We start from the raw sequence: 25,551 nt of genomic DNA, 5'->3' as shown, positions 1-25,551 counted from the left end.
CTTCAAAACAGCAAAAAAAATGCCACAATTACAACATTACATTATAGGTCAATTTCCTGCCAATAGTCTGATTTCAATACACTAGGAATTAGCAGCTGTTGATAAAGGACAGGAAGCATGGGGAACTGTGAAAATTATTTCAAGATGAAAGCAAAATAATGAAAGATCATGTGAAAATAAAATTCATTCCTTGGATGTTTGGGGTTTGAAAGATGGAAATACATTGGACTGTATTAGAAATTTCATTCAAAATGTAACAAAGCAAATTAACAAACCTGTTGAGCAATACTTACAAAATGCAGGAGGAACTCAGCAGTTCAAGCAACATCAATGGAAAGGAATAAACTGATGAAGGATCTTGACCTGAAACGTCAGCTGTTGGTTTGTTTCCATAGATGCTGTCTGACCTGCTGAGTTCCTCCTGCATTTTGCATGCATTATGCTGGATTTTCAACATCTATAGAACTTCATGCTCACAAAACTGTCAAACTGGTAAACAGATGAATGGGTATCAAGTTACTGTTTAAAAATATGTGGTGATGGTGGAAGGGCAGGGTTTAATTGTTTACTGTTAATGTGATGTTGAAATGAAAACTGAACATTTATTAGGATAATGGCAACTGCTGATGACATAAAGGTGGAATGTATTTATCTTTGAAATGACTGCAATTGTTAATGTCTTTCATGAATTACAATAGAGATTTCTAGATATGATAGCAGCAATAATTTTGCACTAGAGTATATTATTCATTAATATTTACTTACCGATCAATAACCCAGCCTGTCGAGCAGCCATAATGACTGCAAATACTGTAGCCCGTTCCTCTGTCGTTGTGGAACGAGTAAGATATCCAAAAATGCATGCACCAGCACCAGTCCCAATGCCTGCAAGAAATAAATTTATTCCTTTTCTTGGGAGCATCAGGGCAAGAACAGCATCATTACTAGAATCTAATGTTCAGCATTTGATTGGTTGAGTTCATAGAGAACAAAATGAATAATTCCTGTCTCCTGCAAATAATCATTTTCAAAACAGCTTGATGTGAACTAAATTTCAACAACATATTTTTCCAAAAAGATAAGGCAAAAATAGATTTTTTTTTCCTTTGTTTCTTGAGCTGAAGGTTGAAATGTGGGTTGGTAAAGACTTTACTAAACAGAAGATAAATAAGCAATGAGATGATAATTCTTTGTTTACTAAGAAATTAAAGAATATATTTAGCAAATATCACCAGAAAAATGGTGATATTTCACCAGATCACCAGAAAAATCACCAGATCACCAGAAAAATAAATAACACCTAGGTTAAAAAAATATTTATCAACAGATATTAGAATTCCTAATTCTCTTCCACTTTGGACAATAGAAAGATGAACAATTTATCAGCAAATATGTCACATGTGAAATAAAATATGATAATAAATTTGATTGTTGTTCCTCTCTGCACCTTGTGGCACATCAGGTGGGCAACTTTGCCGTTTCTTTAGCATTTCTCTATTTTTTTTTAAAGATGAGGCTGTGTTGCTAGCTTAATGCTCAAACCAGCATGGATGGAAAGTATGCAAGGAGGCAGCCGGATTCAAACCTAGGACCATTCACCTCGAAGTCTGGAGCTGATACCATTAAAAAGGAATAGGTCATCCACCAGAAAGGATAAAAGATTTGATTCCGAGCTATATTATTGCAAATATATATAGACAGATGTGTTCAGAGGAATAAATACCTGTTTTCAATGTGCTGTTCATGAATATAAAGTTCACTGTTCAAATCTCCATTCATTTAATCACATTCTCGCTTACATTTTAAAATCTTGACAGCTTTCAGTGTTTCACCATGTAGTCTATTCCTACTTATTTACTCTTTGCAAGTAGATCTGTTTATTACTTTTATTCTAAGGCATCATCCTGCAACCACACATTCAGTGGCCACTCATTAGGTACAGCAGTGGAACCCAGTGAATTCTTCTGCTGTAATCCATCCACTGCAAGGTTCAATGTGTTGTGCATTTAGAGATTCTCTTCAGCACACCACTGTTGTAAAGCATGGTTACTTGAGTTACTATTGCTTTCCTGTCAACTTGAACCAGTCTGGCCATTCTCCTCTGAGAAATCCCTAATTAATAAGGCATTTTCACCCAAGTAACTACAGCTCACTGAATGTCTTTTGCTTATCCAAGCACTCTCTGTAAACTCTAAAGCAAGGGTTCACAACCAGTTTTATTCCATGTAGCCTTACCATTAACCAAGGGGTTTGTGGACCTCAGAATGGGAAACCCTTCTCTCAAGAGTGTTGTGCATTAAAATTCCCAAGTCAGCAGCTTCTAAGATACTCAAACCACCTCGTCTGCCACCAACAATCATTCCACTGTCCAAATCACCTAGATCACATTTCTTATCCATTCTGATTTTTGGTCTGAACAACTCATGTCTCCATATATGCATTGGGTTGCTGCTACACGATTGGCTAATTAGGTATTTGCATTAATGAGCAGGTATAGAGGTAGCAAATAAAGTTACCATGAGTGTATATTATTCTTCTTGATATGTTCGAGCATCTGGAACTGTTCAGCAAGATTCCCATTCAATCTTCTCTATGTTTGATTGGAGCCCAAACCACCCACTGTATATTTCAATTATATTTATCTGTAAATTGTCAATCAACTTGGCATAAGATACAATTTAGTTCACCATTCCTAGATACTCCATTCTATATGTAGATTCCATTCTTTCTCCCTTTCGCTAAACTACTGATACTGCAATACAACAGTTCAAAATTTGTTTTTAATTGTGTGGTTTGGAGCCACCACCAAGCAGGATAGAACCAGACTACAGCGCACAGTGAGGACTGTCGAGCGCATCATTGGAGCCTCCCTGCCCTCTATTGTGGACCTGTACTCTTCCAGGTTGAAGAAGAGGGCAAGGAACATCATAAAGGACTCCTCCCATCCTGCGCATGGACTGTTTGAACTGCTTCCGTCTGGTAGGCGCTTCAGATCCCTCCAGACTAAGACTAATAGGCACTGGAGAAGTTTTTTCCCTACTGCGGTCACTTTGCTGAACAGTTAACTGCCGGTTAACTGTCGGCAACTATTACTTGGATTGCACTACTTGTATGTATAATCTATATTTTCATTTATACTTATCATCTGTTATGAGCAGAGAGACAACATCTGCCGGAAGTAAATTCCTTGTATGTGTACAGGTACTTGGCGATTAAAGTCCGATTCTGAATATACAGCACCAATAAAAATTATTCAGCTCCCTTGGAAGTTTTTATGTTTTATTGTTTTTATAACATTGAATCACAGTGGATTTAATTTAGCTTTTGTAACGATCACCAGAAAAAGACACTTTCCTGCAAAAGTGATAACAGATCTCTACAAAGTGATCTAAACTAATTACAGATATAAAACAAAACTTAATTGATTGCACAAGTATTCACCCCCTTTAAGTCAGTATTTAGTAGATGCACCTTTAGTAGCAATTACAGTCTAGAGTCTCTGTGGATGGGTCTCTATCAGCTTTGCACATCTGGACACTGCAATCTTTCCCCATTCTTCTTCACGTAACTGCTCAAATTCAGTCAGGTTGCATGGGGATTGCAAGGAAACAGCCTCTTTTCAGGTCCAGCCATAAATTCTCAATTGGATTGCAGTCTGGACACTAACTTGGCCACTCCAGGACACTGACATTGTTTTTAAGCCATTCTTGTGTAGCTTTGGCTTTATGTTTGGGGTCATTGCCTTGATGGAAAACAAATCTTCTCCCAAGTTGCAGTTGTCTTGCATCAGTTTTCTCCAGCATTTCCCTGTATTTTGCTGCATTCATTTTACCCTCTACTTTCACAAGCCTTCCAGTGCCTGCTGAAGTGAAACATTCCCACAGCATCACACAGCCAAAACTGTGCTTCACCATAGGGATTGTGCTTTTCTGATTATGTGAGGTGTCTGGTCTGATGGCCAAAAAGCTCAATTTTGATAACATCAGACTTCTTCCAACTGACTTCAGAGTCTCCCATATGTCTTCTGGCAATCTCTAGCCAAGATTTTGAAGTTTTTTTTGTCCAACAGTGGCTTTCTCTTTGCCACTCTCCCATAAATCTGCAACTGGTAAAGCACCCAGATAACAGTTGTATGCGCATTCTCTCCCAGCTCAGCTACTGAAGCTTGTAACTCCTCCTAAGTTGTCATAGATGGACGCCCTCACTATTCCCCTTCCTGCATGGTCACTCAGTTTCTGAGGACAGCCTGCTCTACACAAATATACAGCTGTGCCAATATTAATTTCCATTTCTTGATGATTGACTTAACTGCACTCAAGGGGATATTCAGTGACTTAGAAATTTTCCTGTATTCATCACCTGACTTGTGCTTTCCAATAACCTTTTCATGGAGTTGTTTGGAGTGTACTTTTGTCTTCATGGTATAGTTTTTGCCAGGATACTGACTCACCAGCAGTTGGACCTTTCAGATACAGGCATATTTTTACTGCAATCAATTGAAACACCATGACTGCGCACAGCTTGCCAAAAACAGATCTCCATTTAACTAATTAAGTGACTTCTAAAACCAGCTGGCTGCACTAGTGATGATTTTTAGTGTGTTATTTTAAGGGGAGGTAAATGCTTATGCAATAAGTTATTTTTGATTGCTTACACAATCAATTATCTGTAATTATTTCAGATCACTTTGTAGAGATCTGTTTTCATTTTGACACGAGTCTTTCTCTGTTAATCAGTATCAAAAAAGCCAAATCAAATCACTGATTCAATGGTGTAAAACAATAATACATGAAAACTTACAAGGCGGTGGGGGGGGTAGGGGTAAGAACTTTTTATAGGTATTGCTGTGCTGACAAGGCCAGCAATTACCATCAGTTCCTAACTGCCTTTAAACCACCATCTTCAACCATCATTTTTAAAACAAAATGGGTGAAAACACAAAAATACTTCAAATAACTTAACAGATTTTTGAAATCTTGCAATGTAATTGTAGTTATAAAGTTGTAAAATCATTGGATAAGAATGACTATATGAATAAAACTTCAAGTAGGGGGTAGATGAACAATGATAGACTTCTTCAACAATAACACACCGTTTAACTTGACCTTACCTGCAACAAGCCGACTGCCAAGTAGTAACCATTTTGAATATCCAATGAAGTACATAAAATTGCCTAAAAATCAAAGTTGTGGCATTAATTCACAAAATTCAATCCATCGATACATTACATCTGAATCATATTTCTTTGCATCAAAAAGGTTTATATAAATAAAATAATCTGAGGTTTGCAGAGCAATAAAAAGTACAACAAAATCAGTTGTGAATGGGATTCTTTCTCAGTATTATTATTGTTTAAGAGGACAGAGCTGGGCCATATTCTTATTAATGTATCACTTAAAATGTTAACAAATAATTTTCCTTCAACCACTAAATAACCAGCGACCCTATTTATTAATTCTTAATGAAAATTAATTTAATGGACAAGTGGGCCTCCAACAAGTGTTTGATTAGGTAGATTTTCACCTATCAAGTGGTATTTTGATTTTAAAAGCCGAGTCTTATTGTATCATAAATGATTTCATTTCTGGATTTACCTCATCTCTCACGTTCCAAAACAATCCTACATGCTAATACAGTAAAATATTTCACCTGCCTCAGGATTTTCAATTAAATGTTTGTTCTGTGAGTTATCACTGCACAAACTGGGAACAGATGACACAAGAGGAAACATTCTTAAAAAAATATTTATAATATTGGTAAAATGCTTAATATATAACAATGTTAACACTACATCATTGGTCTTTCCACCCTGTGTTCTCTTTTGATCAGACACCACTGCTTTTGATGTGTATTAAAATGTCAAATAAAGTACACAAATATGACATACCTGCAATTTCAAATAAATTAGCAAATAATATGATTGCTTTAGTCCTTCGTGATCTGTCTGATAAATGACCAAGAATGGGGTTGGCAATTAAACCACTAAAACTGAATGCAGATAATCCCAAACCCAGAAAGTAAGGCTCAGCCTGAAGTGTCTGAAGATATGCCCAGATGGTTGGAAGTATTACCGCTGAAACGACAGTTTACAGAAGAGTTTTAGACTACAAACTGGACAACGACATTCAATATGCGTTACTTTTTTTTTGCAACAGTAATCTGCATTGAGCAGCATCAAATTATATATATTGGTGTGGCTCATCAACTGCCTGAATGTGCACAATTACAATATTTGAATAGTAAAGCGTAATTGTTTCAAGTAAATCATAAGTTAAAACTGGTCCTTTAGACAGTAATTTTGTATTCAATATAATTTCTTTAGCTACCAAATTATACACATGCAAACTTGTGAATTTCCTATACAAAAATAAAGAGTAACAGAAAAACAGGAATGTTAAGCATTTAGTAATTCAGTAATATTTGAGTAATATTGTGAATACATTGTTCAATTATTCTTTGCTGTTTCCACAATTCAGTACAGATTATATGCAAACGTACATGAATGGCATATGTCATTATGCCACCAATTCATATTCGAGCACCACAGGCAAGTAAAACTAAACCTACATGTCCTCCCAGGCTTCCAAGTTTTTCTTTTGAAAAGTTTCTGGAGTACAAAATATAATAGTGGTGACAAATAAGTTTCAAAATTAACCTGACACAACTACCTAACTATTGAAGCACAGCACTTTTTTTTTTCTTCGCAAGTGGAGAGGACATTACAGTCTTTAAAAAAGCGCAGCATGCTTTTATTCTTTGGAAGGGGAGAAAGAGGTTGGAATTTTTTTTAAAAAGGTAGAAAATGAACCAAGTTCAACAGTGAGTACCTGGTGATAATCAATTTTATAAAAGCAGAAATAGCTATCTACATCAAAAAGACATACACATTCGATCGCACAAAAGATAACTGGGTGGTTCATAGTATACAAATTAAGCAATATTTTGAAGCAAATGAAAATAACCAACAAATAACAAGCGTCAGTGTTACTGAGTACAATAGGTGGAAGAGCATACAATTTGCTTAAAAGTTTGACTGCTCCAACCAAATCACCCGAACTGAGTTTTGCAGGAACATGTAGAACTGAAATAAATATTGACTGCAGAAAGCTTTTGGTTTCATAAATGGAATCAAAAGGACAGGGAGTCCATTTCAGCATATGTGATCGAATTGAAGAGCTTGTCTGAGCACTATCAATTCAGTGATGGGCTTAGTGATGTACTGAGATATTGCTTTCTTACAAGATTCCACAAAGTAAATATTCAATGATGTCTTCTAACTGAAAAACAACTCACATTTAAAAACTGAAATGGGTGTATCCATGGAAACACAGCCAGAGGTGCAGTCAAGAATGCAAGTGTACTCAATATTTTTGTGAGCGAAAATGAACAAAAGAATGAAGTAAATGAAAGAACAAAAGATGAACAAAATTCCGACTTCAAAACAGAAATCTGCCTGGCCAAACAAATTGTGTTACTATTGTGATGCAAATGCCAGACCGATGCAGATATAAAGGTGAAACTTGCAGAAAATGCAACATACAAAGAGCATGTCAAGCTCTTAATAGGCTACACAAGGAAAATAAAAATTTTAAAAGATGAATTACTAACGTCAAGTTGAAGTTTCAAAGAGAACACTAATCTATATGCTGTTGATAAAAATCTGTTAGTACTGAGAGTGACACAGGACTGCATAGCATTGAAATTTAAAATCTGAAACCACAGATAAGCAATATAGCTTATGCCAGAAGTTAACGGCAAATTAATTAGAATGAAATTGGGCTCTGGCTCAGCTGTTTCAGTCATTCTACAAAATGAGTTTGAAAGGCATTTCTAAGATTCCAAACTGAAGCCTGCAGATATCCAACTAGGAAATCATACTGGAGAAAAAAAACTCCTGTGGGAATGGCATTCCTAACAGTGAAATATAACCACCAACAAACCACATTGGTCCTGCATGTAGTAAAAACAGGAGAGCCAGCATTGTAGGCTTATGAGTGGCCAAGACAATTACAACTTGATCGGAGATTTTTCCACCATTTACATGCCACAACCCTTGCAACAGAGTCAAAAGAATGCAAATTAAGAAAGGTACTGGATGAATCCAGAAGCTTTTTCCCGGGGATGAAATGGCTAACATGAGGGTCTTAGTTTTAAGGTGAAGACGGTACAAAGGGAATGTCAGGGGTAAGTTTTTCCACAAGGAGAGTGTGTGGAATGTACCACCAGTGACGATGGTGGAGGTGGATGGTGGTGTAAGAGACTCTTACATAGGTACAAAATGTACATGGAGCTTAGAAAAATAGAAGGCTATGCAGTAGGGTAATTCTAAGCACCTTCTAGAGTAGGTTACATAGTTGGCACAACATTGTGGGCCAAAGGGCTGTAATGTGCTGTAGATTTCTACATTCTATGCCACAAAGTTCAGGGTTGGCACTGGAAAACTTAAACATGTCAAGGGTTAAAATGGTTTTAAATGAAAATATCACATCCAAGTTTCCCCATCAGGTTCCTTGTAGCATCTGTGATAAAGCAGCCAGTGAGCTCAATGGCATGGAGGCTAAATGAATTCTTTCTCATGTTGAGTGGAGCCCGAGGGCAAAACCAATGGTTCCAGTAGCCAAGAAGAATGGGTTTGTCACGGTCTGTGGTGACTTTAATGCCACCATTAACCCAGAATTGACAGTAAATCAATATTTTTTGCCCAGGATAGAGGACATCTTTGCAAACCTTCCAGGAGGGAAACGCTTCAACAAAATGGACTTAGGTGAGGCCTAATTACAGATGGAGTTGGAAAAGTGGAAAAGTCTAAAGTATTTCTTACCATAAACACTCACAAAGCACTTTATTGCTATAATAGGCTTATTTTTGGAGTAGTATCTGCACCTGCACTCTGGTAAAAAGCTATGGACCAGATACTACAAGGTTGCCTAGACAATCAGTGTTACCTGGATGACATAATTGTTACTGGTGAAAGTGACAAAGAGCATCTCCAAAATCTCATGACAGAGTTAAAAAGATTAGATTATGGGCTCAGAGCATGACGCAACAAGTGTAAATTCCTTTAACAAATCACTTACTTACATCACTTAGCATTGAAGCACAAGCATTACACAAGTGTGCTGGGAAAATTCAAGTAGCAATGAATGCCCCAAGGCCAAAAAGGCATGTCACAGCTGTAGCCCATTTTAAAATTTGTCAATTACTCTAACAAATTCTTGCCAAACCTGGTGATTGCGCCCCATCCCCGAACTCATTACTACAGGAAAAAATGGCAATGAACAAAGCAGTGTGAGGTGGCTTTCCAGAAGGTAAAGGAAGTGGATTTATGTGAACTTCGCCTGTGATGCCCCATAGTTATGTTATGAGTGACGGAAGTGAACACCCAATAGCCTTTGCATCATGTTCCCTTACTGCTGCAGAGAAAAAGTATGGACACATTGACAGAGAGGCTTCAAGTCTGGTTTGAGGTGTAAAATGTTTCAACTAGTACTTACATGGGAGAGATTTTGCTCTCATCACTGATTATCAACCACTAGTATCCATTTTCAATCCACAGAAGGGGCATCCACTAACAGTAGCTTCACAAATGCAGATGTGGGTAGTGGTTCTTGGAAGGACACAATTACAAGATGAAATTCAAGAGGACAGCTAATCACGGAAGTGATGACAGACTGTCCTATTTACAGATGGAAAAGGAAATAACTGAAAAAAATACAGAAGAGGACACTCCTCTTGACATATTCTCCCTAATGCAAATCAATTGTCATGTTATAACAGTGATGATCCAACATCTACATAGCAAACCAAAATGACTGGAACGTGCAGAAGAAATTCCAATTCCCTCATTTTTTTTCTTTACCAGTGCTGAGATGGACTTGTTCTTGTACATAGATACATTGTGTGTATGTATATATGAGTGACGTGTACTTAATGCTTCAATAATATGAGCAATATTGTGAACATATTGTTTGATTCAGCATTCTTTAAGGGTTATATTCACTATGGGTTAAATGTAAAAGTACATGAATGGCATACATCATCATGCCACCATTTCATATTTGAGCACCTCACTAAAGTGCACACATTTTCCCAGGCTCTCTAGGAAAACAAGGAAAAAATGATTTGAGAGAAAAAAAAGCTATAAAAATGGGGGGGGGGGTTTAAAAGAGTAACACACACAAAATGCTGGAGGAACACAGCAGGTCAGGCAACATCTATGAAATGAATAAACAGCAGACATCTTGGGCTGAGAACCTTCTTCAGGGTGAAAGGAGAAGTCAGTTTCTTCAATGTAAAAGAAAACTAAAAAGAATGAGGTAACTAGAGGAGGGATGGCAAAACTATCACATTTTGGCTTATTGAAAGTACTAATATTTTCACACTGTTCTTTACTAAAGCACTGGAGTTGAAGAATGATAGCTTTTTGAGGATTGGAAAACCACTAAAAATAAACAAAAGGTAACTAAAGAAGCCCGGGGGGGGGGGGGGGATGGGGGATGGTTGTGGATGAAATAAGAAGGGAAGCTTGCCAGCAATATCAAAGACGATACCAAATATTTTTCAGATATATAAAGAGTAAAACAGAGGTGAGAGTAGATCAATCACAAACAAGGGAAAAATCTGCAGATGCTAGAAAGCCAAGCAACACACACAAAATGATGGAGGAAAAGAGTACAGTCAACGTTTCAGACCAAGACCCTTCATTGAAAGTAAAAATAAGTATGCTGGAAAATGATGCTGCAGAGAGTGTAAAGGGGAGAAGGAATTGATGGACAAACTGAATAATTATTTTGCATCAATATTCACTGTGGGAGACACCAGCAGTATGCTGGAAATTAGAGAGTGTCAGAGGACAGAAGTTGCTATTACTAGGGTGAAGGTGATTGGGAAGCTGAAAGGTCTGAAAGTAGATAAGTCACCTGGACCAGATGGACTACACCCTGGGGTGTAATTTTACTTTAAATGACAATATCAAACCTGCCTCTACCACTTCCACTGGAAGCTTGTTTCACACAGCTAGCACTCTGAGTAAAGAAATTCCCCCTCGTGTTACCCTTAAACTTTTGCCTCTTAACTCTCAACTCATGTCCTCTTGTTTGAATCTCCCTTACTCTCAATGGAAAAAGCCTATCCATGTCAACTCTATCCATTCCCCCTCATAATTTTAAATACCCCTATCAAGTCCCCCCTCAACCTTCTACACTCCAAAGAATAAAGACCTAACTTGTTCAACCTTTCCCTGTAACTTTGCTGCTGAAACCCAGGTAACATTCTAGTAAATCTTCTCTGCACTCTATTTTGTTGACACCTTTCCTATAATTCGATGACCAGAACAGTACACAATACTCCAAATTTGGCCTTCCCAATGCCTTGTACAATTTTAACATTACATCCCAATTCCTATACCCAATGCTCTGATTTATAAAGGCCAACATACCAAAAGCTTTCTTCACCACCCTATCCATATGAGATTCCACCTTCAGGGAACTGTGCACCATTATTCCTAGATCACTCTGTTCTACTGCATTCTTCAATGCCCTACCATTTACCATGTATGTCCTATTTTGATTAGTCCTACCAAAATGTAGCTCTTCACACTTATCAGCATTAAACTCCCTCTGCCATCATTCAGCCCACTCTTCTAACTGGTCTAAATCTCTCTGCAAGCTTTGAAAACCTACTTCATTATCCACAATGCCACCTATCTTAGTATCATCTGCATACTTACTAATCCAATTTATCAGACCATCATCCAGATCATTAATGTATACGACAAACAACATTGGACCCAGTGCAGATCTCTGAGGCATACCACTAATCACCGGGCTCCAACCTGACAAACAGTTATCTACCACTACTCTCTGGTATCTCCCATCCAGCCACTGTTGAATCCATTTTACTACTTCAATATTAACTCCTAAAGATTGAACCTTCCTAACTAACCTTCTGTGCGGAACCTTGTCAAAGGCCTTACTGAAGTCCATATAGACATCCACTGCTTTACCCTCATCAACTTTCCCAGTAACCTCTTCAAAAAATTCAGTAAGATTTGTCAAACATGACCTTCCATGGACAAATCCATGTTGACTGTTCCTAATCAGACCCTGTCTATCCAGATAATTATATATACCATCTCTAAAAATACTTTCCATTAATTTACCCACCACTGACGTCAAACGTACAGGACAATAATTTCTAGGTTTACTCTTAGAACCCTTTTTAAACAATGGAACCACATGAGCAATACGCCAATCCTCCGGCACCATCCCCGTTTCTAATGACATTTGAACTATTTCTGTCAGAGCCCCTGCTATTTCTACACTAACTTCCCTCAAGGTCCTAAGGAATATCCCATCAGGACCCAGAGATTTACCCACTTTTATATTCCTTAAAAGCTCCTCTTTAATCGTCATAGTTACCATAACTTCCCTACTTGTTTCCCTTACCTTACACAATTCAATATCCTTCTCTTTAGTCAATACCAAAGAAAAGAAATTGTTCAAAATCTCCCCCACCTCTTTTGGCTCCACACATAGCTGTCCACTCTGATTCTCTAAGGGACCAATTTTATCCCTCACTATCCTTTTGCTATTAATATAACTGTAGAAACCCTTTGGATTTATTTTCACTTTACTTGCCAAAGCAACCTTGTATCTTCTTTTAGCTTTTCTAATTTCTTTAAGATTCTTTTTACATTCTTTATATTCCTCGAGCACCTCACTTACTCCATGCTGCCTATATTTATTGCAGATCTCTCTCTTTTTCCAAACCAAGTTTCCAATATCCCTTGAAAACCATGGCAGAAATCCCTATCAAATTCCTCCCACTACCTGAATTAAATCCCATAGTATTGTGCATGGTGCTGTCAAATTAATGTCTTTGCCAATTCTAGGCTGCACATTTCTATAGGTCAGGGTTGGGGAAGAAGAGAACAAGAGAATAATCAAAGTTGGTCTAACCTCTGCTTACACAACATGCCTTCGAATCCAGCAAAGTCCAGGTAAACCTCTTCTATCCCTCTCTAAAGCCTCAACATCAGGTGGTCTCAGACAACCAGAACTGAATGAAATACCCCTGATGCAGCCTAACCAGACTTTTATAAAGATGCAACAAAACTTTTGCTCTTAAACCCAATGCCTCAACTAATGAAGGCAAGAATGGCATCAGGTTTAATATTACTGGCATACATCGAAATGTTGTTGTTTTGCAGCAGCAGTACATTACGATACATAAAAAAATTACAATAAGAAATATATATTAAAAGTCAAACAAGTAATGCAAAAAGACAGCAAAAAAAAGGTTAAAAAGTGTCTTATACATGGGTTCATTGTCCATTCAGAAATCTGATGGAGGAGAGTAAGAAACTATTGAGTTTGTGTCTTCAGACATCTGACCCTCCTCTTTGATGAGAATGAGAAGATATATAGGAGTCTTTAATGATAGATGCCACCTTTTTGAGGTATTGCCTTTTAAAAGTGTCCTTGACTGCAGAGGTAGTGCCTGTGATGGAGCCGGCTAAGCTTACAACTTTCTGAAGCTTTTTCCAATCCTGTGGAGTCACCCCTCTATACAAAACAATGATGCAACCAGTTAGAATACTCTACACAATATACCTGTGCAAGTCTCCTCAAATTCCTAATGAAATATAGCTGCTGGCATGCCTTCTTTATAATTGCATCATTATGTTGGTCTCTGAATAAATTCTCAGAGATATTGACACCCAGCAACTTGAAACTGCTCTCCCTTTCCACTGCTGATCGTCGTTGAGGACTGATGTATGTTCCCTCGGCTTCCATTTTCTGAAGTTCACAATCAATTCCCTAATGTTAAGTGCAAGGTTGCTGTTATGATACCATTCAACCAGCTGATCTCACTTCTCTATGCCTCCTCATCACCATCTGAAATTCTGCCAACAATAGTTGTGTCATTGGGAAATTTAGAGATGGCATTCAAGCTGTGCCGAGTAACATAATCCTGGGTGTAGAGAGAGTAAAGCAGAGGGCTATGGATGTTGATTGTCAACGAGGAGAAGCTATTTCTAATCTGCACTGACTGTGGTCTCCCGCTTAGGGAGTGAAGGATTTGGTTGCAGAGGGAGGTACAGAGGCCCAGGTTTTGGAGCTTGTTGATTAGTACTGGGGGTGGGGGGGTGTTGACTACTGAGCTGTAATCAATAAACAGCAGTGTGAAGTACGTACCCCTATTATCCAGGTGATCCAAGGCTGCATGGAAAGCCAGTAAGAGTGCATCCACTGTACACTTATTGTGGCAATGGGCAAATTGCAACATGCCCAGGTCCTTCCTTAGGCAGGAGTTCACTCTGGCAATGACCAACCACTCTAGGCATTTCATCACCATAGATGATAATGCAACTGGGTGATAGTCATTGAGGCAGCTCACCCTGTGCCTCTTGGACTGGTATGATTGTTGCCCTTTTGAACCAGCTGGAAACTTCTGAATGCTGCAGTGACAGACTGGATTCCTTGAACACTCCCTCCACTTGATTGGCACAGGTTTTCAGTGCCCTACCAGGTATACATTCAAGGCCTGACACCTTGCAGTGATAAGCAGTGGATCTGAGAAGTCAACAACAATTTCAGCAATCAAATAACCGACACTTAATAATTGATACTTGAAGAATGTCCACTTGGCAGTGCACTAAAAGCCCATCAACATCAGAAAATCCATCATATATCAAATGGTCAAATGAGAAAGCGAAAGGAAGGGGTGAAGTTAACAACCTATCTTCTGCCTAAATGGTCTGATACATCCTTCCCAAATTTTTTTAATGAATTTGTCAAACAAAAAAAAATCACTTATCACCTTCACATTAAAAAAATCTAAATCTTAAAATCTGCCTACTTCTCCTACAGAAGGACTTTTTCCTACTTAATTGGAAAGTTACAGTAGAAATGCATCCAGTTTTTAAATATGTACATATTTATACTTAAGTTGCTTCTTGATATTATTAGCATATCAGGAATGCAAAGATGCAAGTAAAGCAGAAACTAGCATTCATAATCTGTCGTGTGCCAAAAAAATCAGAACAGATGTATATTCTTCAAGTATAAAAAATAAAGTTTAAATCCTTCTTCATGCACATTAGCCAAGTGATACTATGACCACTAAATAAGAAATTTCTTACTTTTTAAATGCATCGCAAAAATACAATCAAAGAAATAAAAATTAGAACAGATCTGTATATTATTAACTACTTGTAATACCAGGGCCTAAAATTATGGCTTTGTACTTTATTAATAGTTTTTTTTTTAAATATTAAAACATCTTTAATCTGAAAAAAAAACACAAATACAACCAGAGAAAGCAAGAATAAAGGTTACTGGATAAGGAGACTTTTGTCTGGCAGATACACAGCACGGTTCTAAGGGAGGCTTCAGTGTCCCAGGAAGCACGGCTAACCAAAGTGGCATTTCCTAACAACTACACTTAGCGTCGCGCTGCTGTATAAACAGGGTATCACAGAAAGAAGTATGCTTGCAAAACCACTAACAATGAGTTGTCCAGCATGCAAGAAAACTGGACATCTGAACAGGAGACAGGCAAATTCTTGCTTTGTACTTTATTAATAGTAGTGAGCTTAATTTTGCACCCATTTTCAATTGACTTTCATGCACTTTAGTTCTCAATGTTATTTGTTTACTTTTTATTACTTGTATGATTTGCTCTTGTCTTTGATACTTTGGGTATTTAATAGCCTTCCATTTTAAATTAGTTTCTTTGTTTTGTGGCTGCCTGTAAGACGACGAAGCTCAAGATTGAATATAGCAAACATACTTTGCACTTTGAACCTGTAAAATGGCTGATTAGGAATAGAGCCTTAAATAAGCCAGTAATTGACAGACATAAAAAGCAGAAATGTAATTGCATACATCACACTTTCTACCCAATTTCCTCAATCTTTATTCTGGATTTATAAAATTTCAGACTAAAGATACAGAAAATAATTATGAAATATCAGATTCACTGCCTACAAGAGACACTCAAAAATAGAAGCCATCTGTGGAACATAAAGTATTATACATCCACATTACTATTGAGACACACAATAAATGTGCTTTTGAATTAATCCAGTTATGCCAATCCTGCCTCAGGATTGCTCTTCACTGTACTTGTGCTGCCTTTATGGCAGTTATTTAGTTTATAATATTTTCACATAGTAATTCATTTGTTAGCATTCTAGTTAAAGTTAGGATTATTTAAGTTGTCTGTGAGAGATCGCGGCATGCGATGACGTCACATCCGGTTTTGCCGCGTCCTGTGGGAAAATACCGGTTTGGAAAAACGGAAAGGTGGGGGTCGACATGTGCGAGCAAGCAGCAGCAAAGTTTTCTCTCTACATACCAGAAACATTGTGAAAGCAACGCTTTGTCACCATATGTTAATATGGAAGAGTGAACAGTAAACGGTTAATCTTGCTGTGATCCTGTCGTCATTGACAAAGGTTTAATTCGGTGTTTAACTCGGCGTTCTGTTACACCCGAGCGAGAAGACTACAGTGAAAAAGCGGCATTATCAGGTGTTTCAAGTGCTGCAATGACAACTCGATCCAGCATCAAGTCATTGCCACCCAGCGAGGGGGGCAGTAGGACATCATCAAGTAAGTCCACCTATGCAAGAGCTAAGGCAGAAGCCGCCAAGGTGCAACTGCGCTATGCCAGACAAGAAGCAGATTTGAAAATGGAAGCGGCTGCCAGAGAAGCTGAAAACCAGAAGGAAGCGGCTGCCAGAGAAGACCAAAACCAGTTGGAAAGGGCAAGGATAGCGTCAAAGTTAGAAATACTGACACTGGAGCGAGAAGCAGAAGCTGCCAGGGTGGGAGCACAGTTCATAGAAGATGCTGAAGAAATACAAGATCTGGTTGACGTAAAGTCTTCTTCAGAAAAGACCAGATTGGAACGCACAAGCAACTACGTCCAATCTCAAACAGTCTGGAAGATTCGTTCTTCCACTCCATACTTATCTGATAATGCCCCACGTCATGAAGAGTCTCAGAGAGACCCAATTGCACCACATCCATCTGAGGAAGACAATTTACCCATGCAACTCCGCGATGAAGTCAAGAATGAAAGAGCTGACGACAAATACTTCTCGACACCAAACTTACAAGATTTGGCGAGAAGAGAGGCAAAGGCTGAATTCAGAACAGCAAAGTCCATAACAGAGGAATGCCCTCGGTCATATACCCACCGACATACTTCCCCAGGCCGCAGGCCACTTGCATTTGAACCCCTGGCACAGTATTTAGCACGACGAGATCTTGCCACTTCAGGACTGTACCAGTTCAACGACAAACCTGAAAATTACCGTGCATGGTACTCCACATTCACCAACGCTATCGACGGAATCCAGCTCAGAGCAACCCAAGAGTTGGATCTTATGGCGAAATGGCTGGGAAAAGAATCACGCGAACAGGTGAGACGCATACGTTCAGTGTACATCAACAACCCCGAGCTAGCCTTAAGCAAAGCATGGGAGAGACTTCGGAAGGGCTATGCGGCCCCCGAAATTATTGAAGCGGCCCTATACCGACGTCTGGAAAACTTTCCTAAGGTGTCAGCCAAAGATCACATTAAGTTAAGGGAGCTTGGAGATTTACTCATGGAGATTCAAGGCGCCAAAGAAGATGGCTACTCAACTGGGCTAGTATACCTAGATACTCCATTCGGGATTAGACAAATTGTGGACAAACTTCCATTTGGACTGCAGGACAGGTGGGTGTATGTTGCCTCAGAGTACAAAGAGGACAACAATGGTTGATTTCCTCCCTTTAAGCATTTCACTAGGTCTGTGTGCAGGGAGGCGAAGAAGCGAAACGACCCTAGCCTCATGGGTCAAGGAAACAGTACAGTTTACACCAAACCAGATAAATCCTCTTAGAATAATTTCAAGATTAATAAACCCATTTCAGTGCTTAAGACTGAAGCCTTTACAACTGACCACGACCCTAGCAAGAATTGCCCATTGCATAATAAACCCCACCCCCTCAGAAAATGCAGAACGTTTAGGGAAAAATCCTTTGAAGAGAGGATGGCCCTTCTCAAGGAGAAAAGAATGTTTTAAATGCTGTTCCTCCACCTCTCACCTTGCTAGAGAATGTACGATCGCCGTGAAGTGTCCAGAATGTGATAGCATTAATCACGTTGGGGCCATGCATCCCGGACCGTTACCGCAAACCGACAACGCTCCTTCACCTCCACAACAGGATGGCGGGGAGGGAGATGCTCACTCCAGGACAACTGTTGTCAGCTCGAGCTGTACAGAAGTTTGTGGTCAAGCTCAGTCAAGCCGTTCTTGTTCAAAGATCTGCCTCACTAAGGTGTACCCTAAAGGAGCCAAAGACAAGGCCATCAAAGCCTATGTAATTCTGGACGATCAAAGCAATCGCTCACTAGTCAGTCCAGAGTTCTTTAAATTGTTCAACATTGAAAGTGAGCAGTTCCCATACTACCTTAGAACTTGCTCAGGCAACGCGGAAACTCATGGAAGGAAGGCAGAAGGCTTCCAGCTCGAGTCCCTGGATGGTAAAGTCGTCATCTGTCTCCCTCCACTCTTAGAGTGCAATGATATTTTGAATAACCGCACTGAGATCCCGACGCCAAGTGCGGTGCTACACCAGCCACATCTCCGCCACATCGCCAAACACATCCCAGAACTGGATCCAAAAGCAGAAATACCCCTGCTATTAGGAAGAGATGTTCTCCGGGTGCACAAGGTGAGGCAGCAGGTCAATGGACCTCACGACGCTCCCTTTGCACAACGCCTGGATCTGGGCTGGGTGGTGATAGGAGAGGTGTGCTCTGGCAATGTACACAAACCGACGGTTAGCACACTCAAGACCAATGTGCTAGAGAGTGGCCGCCATTCAATTTTTCAACCCCGCACAAGTGTCACGTGTATTAAGGGAGCACGACAAGGCTTTAACAAATGTAAAGTAACTGACGAGACGCTGGGTCAGTCAGTTTTCGCTCAAACTGAGCATGGTAATAAACTTGCTCAATCAGCTCAAGATGCCATTTTCTTAAAAACAAAGGACACCAAGGTCTTCAGAGATGAAGCAAATAATGGGGTCGCCCCATTGCTTTTCAGAGAACCACGCCAGTGCTTGCCAAACAACAAAGAGCAGGCAGTCAAGCGGTTCACGCCCTTGCAAAAAACCATGAAAAGGAAACCCGAGATGCAGCGACGCACCCGATTGACCCACAAGGTACTGTGCGCGCTAATGGCAGAGGTCACAGCTATTATAAAAGCACGACCACTCCGACCTGTGTCTCCTGACCCGGAAAACCCCTTCATACTCTCGCCATCAATGCTCCCTACACAGAAGGCAGGAGCTCCCCCTCCACCAGAGGACTTCTCTGATAAGGATTTGTACTTAAAGCAGTGGAGACAGGTCCAGGCTCTGGCAAATTGGTCCTGGTCTCACTACATTCCCTAGCAGGGACAGACATGTCAGAAAGGTTGAGTTGAAAACTACCGACCAAGCCGATGTGAAAATATACCAAAGGCCTGTTACAGAAGTCATTCTACTTCTACCTAAGGACTGATTAGAGACTAAAGTTTGTATTATGTTCACTGTGACCTTACGAAGGTCAAGCGGGGAGTGTGCTGCCTTCATGGCAGTTATTTAGTTTATAATATTTTCTCTTAGTAATTCATTTGTTAGCATTCTAGTTAAAGTTAGGATTGTTTAAGTTGTCTGTGAGAGATCGCGGCATGTGATGACGTCACATCCGGTTTCGCCAAGTCCTGTGGGAAAATACCGGTTAGGAAAAACGGAAAGGTGGGGGTCGACATGTGCGAGCAAGCAGCAGCAAAGTTTTCTCTCTACGTACCAGAAACATTGTGAAAGCAACGCTTTGTCACCATATGTTAATATGGAAGAGTGAACAGTAAACGGTTAATCTTACTGTGATCCTGTCGTCATTGACAAAGGTTTAACTCTGTGTTTAACTCGGCGTTCTGTTACACCCGAGCGAGAACACTACAGTACTATTCAATTAAAAGGAAACTGACAACTACAGATTCATCTCAGGATCCCTCCCACTACTCAATTCTGTCCAATTATGAAACAAGTCGTAAATTTTATGATCAAGGTGTCAGGAAACATCCCAAAATATCCTTAAAAAGAATTAATTTCCAGCACTGTAAATTAACACAAAATACTGTGGATGCTAGAACCTGAAGCATAAAGCATAAATTTCTGGAGGAACTCAGCAGGACAGGCTGATGGTCTCAACCCAAAAGATCAATTGTTAACTTCCCTACACAGATGCTACCAGACCCACTTCGTTCCTCCAACAGTTTTTTTTTTAAAGAAAGACCCTTGACTATTACCAAAATTGTTTAAACTTTCTTGTTGGTGTGAATTACTTCAACTAAAGAACCATTCATTAAATTAAATCTGTCACACAAATCCTTCTTCCAGCCAACCTTAGCATCAGATTACAACACAGAATTGTGACAAAGATGGGATTTGTGACCGCGAAGTGCTGCACTACAACATCAGAAATCAAATATTAGAAGTAACTATATTAAAATTTCCCAAGATTGGTTTCCTGTTAAAAATGTTGCTTCATCTTAAGTGACTTTGTTTCCTCTTCATTTTTCATCAGTTTTCGGCATAACGAAGCTGGATATACTGCAACCAAATATTTATCTCAAATAGAAGAGACATTAAAACCATAAACCTGTAATATGGGCTCTTAATGCAAAAGAAAGTCCTTGAAAAATGTTGCAAACCTATACAAGTACTAAAAATTACCTCATATGAAAGGCACATAATTGTAAATTAATTCAATACCTGAACTAATGTGTGTTTGAATGTCTCCTAAGTATGTTTACGCTCATCCCATTATCAACGAGGCAAACAAGCAGAATGCAAAATTAATTTAACATCAGGTTCAGGTTAAGTCGGAAGGGTCCCGTACGGTCTTAGAGTTCTCAGAGAGAACGTAGCCTTATTCTCTCCTTCTACTTAAAGTTATACGTTGCCCAACCCAGAGTCAGTATACGAACCACGACCACGACTCACTGTCCACTACAAGTCAATGTCGTTCCTCGCCTGTTGCTTTGTCTTTTCTTGCCTACGCTGGCCTCAAGTGGCCCGAATTGAACATCCGAGGACAGTAAATCACTCCATTCATGTGAATCACAGTAATGGATCAGAGGAGGGGGCGGGGACGAGGTGGGGGGAACTGAGCCGACAATGGCTGGGGGAAAAAGGGGTTTAAATCGCATACCGGCCGTGCCCACTCCACACCACCCAGTCTTTACCGTACTCGATGCCGCTGAAGAGAAAGAGTAGTCCGATAGCGACGTGAGTGAGCCTGCGCTTGGTGCAATGCTCCATCGCACTGCAGCCGGACGTCTCCCTGTCTCCTGCGCGGCCGGGCCGCCTAGCCACGCCAGGTCAGGTCGTCAGCGACGGCTCGGGCTCGGGCTCGGGCTCTGCCGGCCGGCCGCCTCCCTGTCTCCTGCGCGGCCGGGCCGCCTAGCCACGCCAGGTCAGGTCGTCAGCGACGGCTCGGGCTCGAGCTCTGCCGGCCGGCCGGCCGCCTCCCTGTCTCCTGCGCGGCCGGGCCGCCTAGCCACGCCAGGTCAGGTCGTCAGCGACGGCTCGGGCTCGAGCTCTGCCGGCCTGCCGCCTCCCTGTCTCCTGCGCGGCCGGGCCGCCTAGCCACGCCAGGTCAGGTCGTCAGCGACGGCTCGGGCTCGAGCTCTGCCGGCCTGCCGCCTCCCTGTCTCCTGCGCGGCCGGGCCGCCTAGCCACGCCAGGTCAGGTCGTCAGCGACGGCTCGGGCTCGGGCTCTGCCGGCCGGCCGTCTCCCTGTCTCCTGCGCGGCTGGGCCGCCTAGCCACGCCAGGTCAGGTCGTCAGCGACGGCTCGGGCTCGGGCTCTGCCGGCCTGCCGCCTCCCTGTCTCCTGCGCGGCCGGGCCGCCTAGCCACGCCAGGTCAGGTCGTCAGCGACGGCAAGGGCTCGGGCTCTGCCGGCCGGCCGCCTCCCTGTCTCCTGCGCGGCCGGGCCGCCTAGCCACGCCAGGTCAGGTCGTCAGCGACGGCTCCGGCTCGGGCTCGGGCTCTGCCGGCCGGCCGTCTCCCTGTCTCCTGCGCGGCCGGGCCGCCTAGCCACGCCAGGTCAGGTCGTCAGCGACGGCAAGGGCTCGGGCTCTGCCGGCCGGCCGGCCGCCTCCCTGTCTCCTGCGCGGCCGGGCCGCCTAGCCACGCCAGGTCAGGTCGTCAGCGACGGCTCGGGCTCTGCCGGCCGGCCGCCTCCGTCTCCTGCGCGGCCGGGCCGCCTAGCCACGCCAGGTCAGGTCGTCAGCGACGGCTCGGGCTCGAGCTCTGCCGGCCGGCCGGCCGCCTCCCTGTCTCCTGCGCGGCCGGGCCGCCTAGCCACGCCAGGTCAGGTCGTCAGCGACGGCTCGGGCTCGAGCTCTGCCGGCCTGCCGCTGACGCCTCTGCTCCGCGCCCCGTCGATTTCACCTTTACCGCGGTCAGCGCCGCGAAGTTCGGTGGGCGTCAACTGCAGACGCCGTCCTGCCAGGTGAGGTGGCTTCTCCCTACCACAGCACCTCCAGCGAAGCAGGGGAATGAGGAGCGCTGTCAGCTACCTCACTGGGCAGCTGATTCGCGGTTCGAAACGCTAAAAGGAGGGGGAGCTGCACTCTGCTATCTTCTGGAAGATCAGGTGAATCAGGTTAGTTCAAAAGTTCAAGGTAAACTATTATCAAAGTACGCATATGTTACGTACATATACGTATCTGCTTTGAGATTCATTTTCTTCCAGGCATTTAAAGGGAAATAAAATTTACGAAAATTATTCATAAAGACAGGCGGTCAATATTCAAACGAAGACAAATTGTACAAATAAAAACAAAACTGATAACATGAGTTGTAAAGAGCCTTTTAAAGTAAGTTTGTAAGTCGCAGAATCGGTTTAGAATAGTGACAGGGGATTCCATAGTTAGGAGTAGACATGATATTCAATGGATGAGTAAGAGACACATGGAGAGCATATTGCCTTGCAATATGCTATTGGAAAATGACAAAGAACTAATGAGGGCAAGGGCATGGAAGAACTCTAGCAGTATGCTGGATATTCAAGAGCGTCAGGGGGCAGAAGTGAGTGAAATTGCTGTTAGTAAGGAGAAGGTGCTTGGGAAGTTAAAGGTAGGTAAGACACTTGGACCAGATGGACTACACCCCAGAGTTTTGAAAGCAGTAGCTGAGGAGATTGTGGAGGCATTATTAATGACTTTTCAAGAATCACTAAATTCTGGCATGGTTCCAGAGGACTGAAAAATTGCAAATGTTACTCCACTCATTGAGAAGGGAGGGAGGCAGAAGAAAAGAAATTATAGGCCAGTTAGCCTAACCTCGGTGGTTGGGAAGCTGTTGGAGTTGGTTATTAAGTATGAGGTCTTGGGATACTTCGAGGCACATGATAAAATAGGTCAAAATCAGCTTTGTTTCCTAAAGGGAAAATCTTGCCTGTTGGAATTCTTTGAAGAAATAACAAGCCAGATAGACAAAGGAGAATCGGTGAGTGTCGTGTACTTGGATTTTCAGTAGGCCTTTGACAAGGTACCACACATGAAGCTGCTTAACAAGATAAGAGCACATGGTGTTACAGGAAAGATTCAAACATGGATAGAATGTTGGCAGATTGGCAGGAGGCAAAGAGTGGGAATAAAGGGAGTCTTGGTATTTTGTGGGGGTTGGTGTTGGATCCATTTCTTTTTACATTATATGCCAATGATTTGGATTACAGAATTGATGGCTTTGTGGCCAAATTTGCAGATGATACTGAGACGTTATAAAGCACTGGTTAGGTCTTACTTGGGAGCAGATTTGGACCCCTTATCTGAACAAAGAGAATGTGCTGACATTGGAGAGGGTTCAAAGGAGGTTCACGAATGATTCCAGGAATGAAAGGGTTATCATATGAGGAATGTTTGATGACTCTGGACCTGTACTTGCTGAAATTTAAAATAGGGGGGGAATCAAATGTCAAAAGGCATAAATAAGAGTGAATGTGGAGAAGATTTTTTCTATAGTGGGGGAGCCTAGGACCAAAGGGCACAGTCTCAGAACAGAAGGATGTCCATTTAGAATGGAGGTGAAGAGTAATTTATTCAGTCAGAGGGTGGTGAATCTGTGGAATTCATTGCCACAGGCAACTGTGGAGGCGAGGTTTTTGGGTGTATGTAAGGTGATGGTTGATAGGTTCTTGATTAGTCAGGGTGTGAAACATTAAGGGGAGAAGGCAAAATGAGGTTGAGAGGGAAAATAGATCAGCCATGATGAGAAGGCAGAGCTGATTCAAATGGCCGAATTCTCCAATTCTGCTCCTACCTCTTATGGTCTTAAGGCATCTGTACCTCTTACCCGATGGTAGTAACGAAAAGCAGGCATAATCTTGACAGTGAAGGTCTCTGACGATGGATGCTGCTTTCTTGTGGCAGTGCTCCTTGGAAATGTACTAAATGGTGGGAAGGCTTTGCCTGTAATGGACTAGGTGTATCTATCACTTTCTGTAGCCTTTTCCATTCCTGACATTGATGCAACCAGTTAGGATACCCCTCACTATGCTTCTATGACAATTTGTCAAGTTTTTGGTGATGTGCTAAATCCCGATGTCCTGTCAATGTTCAAATAATAAATAGGCACGTAAACCATTTACTACCATGCTGGGGTATTACTGGAGTTGTTTTTTTTATTATTTACCAGATTTTCCTCGTTAGTACTGATGGCGCCACTAATATAACTTTGGGGCAAGCACCGGATAGTGTGGAGTCAGGAGGCATGCAGAAATTTCAAAATTTCTTAGTCTTTTCCAATATTGAAGCATCATGGAAATTAAAAATATAGAAAATATTAGTAAATAGTAAATTAGGAATAGTAATAGTAAATAGGAAGTTCCTCTCTAAGATCATCATTTTATACACTTTCATTAAATCACTCCTACCTTCTATTCCAATGAAATTAATCTGTTTATCAAAGAGGTTACTCATAACTAATATTAGTTCTGACAAATTCTTGCGAACTGTTCTGCATTCACTCCAGTAAGTACATCTTCTGTTTATGTATCATTGAAAATGTGGCCTAACTAGTATTGTATTCTTTTATAATATAAACCATCACTGAATTTTCTGATGGGGTCCCTACAAAACCCAGTGCAGCTGCAGTAAGTTCCTGTACTCAAGTCCATTTACTTTGAAGGTCAACAGCTGTTTTTGTTCTCAATTTCTTAATGCAATTGAACACTTACTTTCAGACTGGTGCATAATGACACCCAGGTCTTGTAGCAAATTTAATTTCAAAAATGTTTATTTATATCCGAAACATCCAAAAGTAAACTGTGCACAACTTAGTTAAACTTAGCATTATTTATATATATATATATATGTGTGTGTATATATATACTTGTAATTTAGATTTTTAAAAAAATTATGTATTCCAATGTACTGCTACCGCAAAACAAAAAAAATTGCAACATGTCAGTGATACTAAACTTGATTTAAAAGAT

General features: G+C 41.1%; 2 protein-coding genes across 6 annotated transcripts in view; one reads left to right on the top strand and one right to left on the bottom strand.

The window, feature by feature from the left end:
• Window positions 1-22,074, bottom strand: part of mfsd8l1 (major facilitator superfamily domain containing 8-like 1) — a 93,427-nt gene extending 71,353 nt beyond the window's left edge. For 2 of the 4 annotated variants that reach the window (XM_059945640.1, XM_059945659.1), the window contains exons 1-4: window positions 21,295-22,074; window positions 5,888-6,073; window positions 5,111-5,173; window positions 766-885 (exon numbers count right to left, since the gene is read on the bottom strand). In XM_059945640.1, coding sequence (XP_059801623.1) covers window positions 766-885; window positions 5,111-5,173; window positions 5,888-6,073; window positions 21,295-21,370 — 445 coding nt within the window. In that variant the 5' untranslated portion in view covers window positions 21,371-22,074. Of the gene's footprint in view, window positions 1-765; window positions 886-5,110; window positions 5,174-5,887; window positions 6,074-9,494; window positions 10,025-21,294 lie in introns of those variants that run through there. The other 2 variants (XM_059945650.1, XM_059945664.1) reach the window with 2 other exon arrangements.
• Window positions 22,075-22,273: 199 nt separating this feature from the next.
• plaat1 (phospholipase A and acyltransferase 1) overlaps window positions 22,274-25,551 on the top strand; it is a 47,926-nt gene continuing 44,648 nt past the window's right edge. The window contains exon 1 of one of the 2 annotated variants that reach the window (XM_059945686.1): window positions 22,274-22,710. The gene's annotated coding sequence lies outside the window, so the exon portion shown is untranslated. The remainder of the gene's footprint in view (window positions 22,711-25,551) is intronic. The other variant, XM_059945677.1, reaches the window with a different exon arrangement.

The sequence above is a fragment of the Hypanus sabinus genome, chromosome 2 (genome assembly GCF_030144855.1).
Source record: "Hypanus sabinus isolate sHypSab1 chromosome 2, sHypSab1.hap1, whole genome shotgun sequence".
NCBI lineage: Eukaryota > Metazoa > Chordata > Chondrichthyes > Myliobatiformes > Dasyatidae > Hypanus > Hypanus sabinus.
This window is presented reverse-complemented; position numbering and strand designations above follow the sequence as displayed.